The following is a 5,000-nucleotide window of genomic DNA, read 5'->3' on the forward strand; positions in this document are numbered from 1 at the left end:
TTGAGGTTTATTACCCCGAGAGCGGGAAACTGGATCACTTCTTATACCGTATTAATGTTTTCGACCTACTTCGAGTGCTGCGTTTATGCCATGCTGTCTCTTCTCTTCCGCTTTTTCCAGTTTTAAAGGATCGCAAAGGTGTTCCCGGGTTCAGGTAGAAGAGGGGACGACACAAATAATGCGAGGAAACAATCCCTTTTCGGCCTGCGATTACCAGACAGTAAGGGGCGAGGAACGACGCGGGAACTGTTGCATTCATGCGCTGGCAGCAAAGCTAGAAATGCACAGCTGCTGCTGCCGCAGCGGCTGCTGCTGCATCTATTGCCGGCAACCTTATTTATCCTTGATTTACGGGGCCCATCCGTTGCGTCCCAAGACATCTTGTGCCCAGGAGGTTCGATACACATCCTTCTCGCAAGGATGATCGGGCTTAGGGGGTAGGAACCGAACAAAAAAAATCGATCATTTTCTTCATCCTTCGCACGCACCATTTCGAAGCAGCCAGCTGAATACATACTTAATTAGGTGCACAACCAGTCCCATCCCGAAGCATTGGAAATGGTGCTGAAGAGGGAAACAAGACCGGGCATGTTTCCGTTCGCTTGGTTTAATACATACACAGTCACTGTCACATCCACAGGACTCGGCACCACGTGGAAGCATGTTCAACAGTAAGAAAATTGAAATCTGGATGCCATATGGTTTTCAGAAAAATCGCCCGCCTTTTTCCATCTTATATTCATCGTAACAAAAAAAAGAAGCGACAGTTCAACACCAAAGGATGATCCTTACAAACGGAAACCGTGATTAAGACACTTACCTTTAAATCTTCCAAATCCAGCGAGCTAACGCCACTCGATTCGCTGCCAACGGGTGAAACCAGTGCCTTGAGGCCGCCGCTGTGGCAATCGATGTTGACGGGCGAGATCGGCGACAGCAATCCAAACACCTCCAGCAGGTCTCCGACGATCGGAATCGGCACCGCAATGTTGAGAGCCATCTGGTAACGCGGAATGAAAAGCAAAGAAATGTGGTTAACGACATGAAACAACCAGAAACGGTCTAATGGCCACCCCATAGCTAGCTCAGCTACTAACCAGCCCACCAGCAAGGGGGGATTTGGTGGCACGCTGCCACATTTGTGCCGATTTTTTTTGCAAAAATCATTCACTTATCAACAACAAGTCGCGGTACCGCACCAACCCCAGAGAGCGTGCGGTGAGAAAAGGGATCGAAGTATGTAAAGCGAGGCGATAACACGCCACAAACGAAGGTCCACTGTTGCTGCTGCACCGATAAGAACAAACATTGCTGGATTACGCAGCAGGCTGTGGTGGTGGCGCTGGTTGGTGGTCGTCGGTTGCAATATTCAGGGAACCGGCAGCGCTTGACATTGAACGAGCAGCGCGCGCACACCACAAGACCCCATTTTATGGGCCAACGCAACTCAGCGCGACTGTGTGAATTGAACCATCACGCGTTTTTTTCCTCTCTTTTTTTCGCTTTGTTTCAATATGGGTTTCGTTCTTTCAATGGCCCACCCGTCCGCCATACATACTACACTTTACGATGGTGACTCTGATTGATTTGGAGTAACTTAACATGAAACCTAGTTGGTGCGGGGGGTCGCGGAAATCCTAGCATGCCGAAATGAGCACAGAAATTAGACCGCTAGTCGTTCGAGGACATCTTGTTTTTTTTTTCTTTTCTGTCAAGCAATCTGTTTCCCTTCATTCAAAACGTACGCCACAGCGTCATGCAGTCCAAATTTCATCATCAACTAACTGCTAATCCATCGTCGTGCCATTCCATTTGTGGTTTGAGCCCCAAATATCCTTAGGCACCGCGCTTAGGCGGCTTCGACATCAAATGATGCAGCACAAAACTCGTGCCAAGTTATGCCATACACGGGCTCTGCACGGGTTGTCAACAGCGCCATTTTTGTGTGATTTTTTTTCTTTCCATTTCGCTTCGAAAGTGTCGTCGTGGGTCTGTGTTATCATCATCCGAGCGAACACAAGTTTTTTTTTTTTGTTTTTTTTTGTTGTTGCTGGCACCCATCGGCGTAAGGTGTGATGAGAAGTAGGGCTCTGCTCTGCTGCTGTGTTCACTTATCACCTTCCACAATCCTCCTCCTCTTTTGAGAAGACACCCCGTCCACCGATCTCCTCCTGTTCGGTGGGTGGTGCAACGTTGCACAAACCAATCGAAGCGAGGAGGACGTTGAAGGCGCGAAGACGTGTTCGTTTGCATAGATTCATATAAATCGTTTAGCATCTTCTAGGACAACTCGAAGATTGCTGGCGGGACACACAGGGGGCCATGAGCCACGATGAATCTGCTGGTGTGCTGCTATTTTGTCCGTTTTCGTGACCAACCAGGAGCGACAAGCAAGATATACCCCTTTATTGCGTTGTAAGAAGCCGTTCGATAGTAACACACGGCGTAAGGTCGCACTTACGAACCATACGGTAGTGCGTACGTACGTGTATGTTTCTGTATGCGTAGCCAGAGTTGGTTCGTTCTGCTCTGGTATCGCTGCTACCTGGCGATGGTGGTGGTTGTGCGCTTGTTAGTGGGGGTATGTATTTAGTTATAAATAGTAACAATGATTACGTTGGCAAACGTTGTTGTTTTGAGGCAGCACGCCACCACGAAGAACGATCATGATGGCGCGGCAACTGCGGTGGCGGTGGTGGCGGCCAGTCATCCCTTCGTCCGGTGGTGGTGGTGGTGGTGTTCGTGACGCGCGCGATGACCAGAGAGAAGATCCATCAAACACCCCGAAAAACCTGCTGCTGTCGCTTGTCGTCCGAGACGATGACATCGCATCGAAGCTTAGTTTTAAAATGGAAAATGTTTTGCACGCCACGTTCATCGTTCGTCCAAGACACGGGGGGTGCCGCACGCACGATTCTTGGCCACCCCGGCCCCCATTCTTCCCATAAGATCACTATGATTGGAGAAAAAAAAGGGGCGAAAACCTGTTGGAATGAATTTGGGCCAAGCAGGCCGACACCACCACGACCGAGTGTGGTGTGAGCGGCGGCCTTGGCGTTGTCAATGGAAACGCGTACATCTAGGAGAGCGAAAAGCAAATTTCGCTGACGGAACACGGCACACCACAGCCTCAGCAACAGCAGCCGCCCCGTTTTCGACCCGTTCGTTGTTGCTACCATACCCTTCTCGGCGGCCTAGAAGGTGTCGTCGTCACACGGAATTGATTGGGGATTCGAATCCAACATGGCTGGCAACGCAGAAGCGCGGCCGCGAAATGAGAAAGAGGAAGAAGAAGCGAAAAACGTAGCACACCGGCCGGCCACGATGAGCTTTACGATGAACCAAAATGGTCGTTTTCTTCTAACCGGATCACCTCATCTTGGCGTTTTGCGTGGCATGGCGCCCCGCCGTACAACATAGGAACTCCACCGAGAAGGCTCTGCTGACGTACTTAAGGTGCGCTAGGGTTTCATTTAGAAAATGACGACCATCGTCGAACACGGGTCCCTTCTTTCCCCCATTTTACGACGAAATCCGGAACAACGTTCTTGTACGGCGTCATCATTCAACACGTGTGCCGCACGGGATAGCGACTCGTGTGATGGGGGGCTTCCCAGCAAACGTGTCTCCCTTCTATCGGCAGGAAAAGAGGGTTCAGGTTATCGATTAGCACCTCCGGGCGGTGGGAATGGTCAGGATTTTCTAGTGCTTTCCTGCGGCCCAGAACTTTGCTGGCTTGCTGTGGTTTGATTTACGCTAAAAGAAGAAGAATAAGTTACCACACGGCTACTTACCATTTACGGCCGTCAGATGGTTGTCAAGATGGACGGGTGGTCGCTCAAATCCAGCGTCTCCTCCAGCGGTCCGGTAGACTCTCTCGGTGGCCGAATTTGATCCCTCTTTCCAAATGTATCCTTTTTAAGCTGCGCACCGATGATTGCTGTGTTTAGCAATTTTTGATTCCGTCGTCAAGTCGTCGACGGCCGTCTTTACTTTTGCTCGCACACAAGCACACAGACACGCACACTAGATTGAGCACACGTTTGCGCACGGTCTTATTTTCTATCACAGCAGCAGCCCAAAGAGGTACCACCTGCACTCGTTGCTCTTATCGGATGATAAGGCCGCACACCACACCGTCGCACACACACAGTCACACAGGCGCGCACGCACGAAAGGATAATATTTGCGAGAAGGAGAACACCCGCAGAAGCGTCTCGAGCGGACTAGAAGAAGAAGAGGAAGAGAGGGGAAGGACACAAAATGGTCAATAATCCGGCCAGATCTCACGGCGACATCGAAGGACAAGACCACGTCGTCAAGGGCTACAGAAAATCACGCAGGAAAAAGCCGGGAAGTCGTTGGAGGTAGGGGATGAAAACGTCAACATACATACACACATACACACAAGCACGCACACACAAAGAAACGAAAATACGCACACTACTTGCAGGGGAATTCTGTATGTGTGCCACACGGATTGCACACAGCAGTGAAGGAAGGAAGAGGGGGGCGCGCGAAGTATCCTTTCCCGAGTACAAGGAATGTTCGAGGTTTTCGCAGGCCCACTGCCGTAAAAACTCGGCCAACCTGGCGAGTGCGCTCAGGCGAAATTGATTTAATTTGTTTTGGAATCTAGATCTTCAGCTGCTTCAGCTGCTGCCACCTTGCTGACGTGCACCGCTTTTATTGCGCCGAAGAAAAATCGCGATTTTCGCCGTCTGCAATTCGTGAGAGCACCGCAGAATCAGTCTCCGGGTGGGCTAAATTACTGATAAACGGAAGCTACTAGTGCGTAGTGGAATTTGAAGGAATTTTCGTCACCAACGAGCGAGAGAAAGGTGGTCGCTTTTTCAAAGGCACCCCACACTCCGTCACGGATTTGCGCTCTATTTTTCTTCGCTCTAGCAGGCGGCGCTGTTGTGAACTGAATGTTTCGGAATTTCCCGTCACTCCCGGGGGCTGGACCGTGTGATTTTACAAGAGCCGCAAACTATGCT

General features: G+C 50.4%; 1 protein-coding gene across 4 annotated transcripts in view; it reads right to left on the reverse strand.

Annotated features, from left to right (window-relative positions):
- LOC126572556 (putative uncharacterized protein DDB_G0277255) overlaps positions 1 to 5,000 on the reverse strand; it is an 18,376-nt gene that overhangs the window by 13,269 nt on the left and 107 nt on the right. For 2 of the 4 annotated variants that reach the window (XM_050231966.1, XM_050231965.1), the window contains exons 2-3: positions 3,795 to 4,226; positions 821 to 1,000 (exon numbers count right to left, since the gene is read on the reverse strand). In XM_050231966.1, the coding sequence (XP_050087923.1) occupies positions 821 to 1,000; positions 3,795 to 3,797 (183 nt within the window). In that variant the 5' untranslated portion in view covers positions 3,798 to 4,226. The other 2 variants (XM_050231967.1, XM_050231964.1) reach the window with 2 other exon arrangements.

This window comes from Anopheles aquasalis, chromosome 2 (genome assembly GCF_943734665.1).
Source record: "Anopheles aquasalis chromosome 2, idAnoAquaMG_Q_19, whole genome shotgun sequence".
NCBI lineage: Eukaryota > Metazoa > Arthropoda > Insecta > Diptera > Culicidae > Anopheles > Anopheles aquasalis.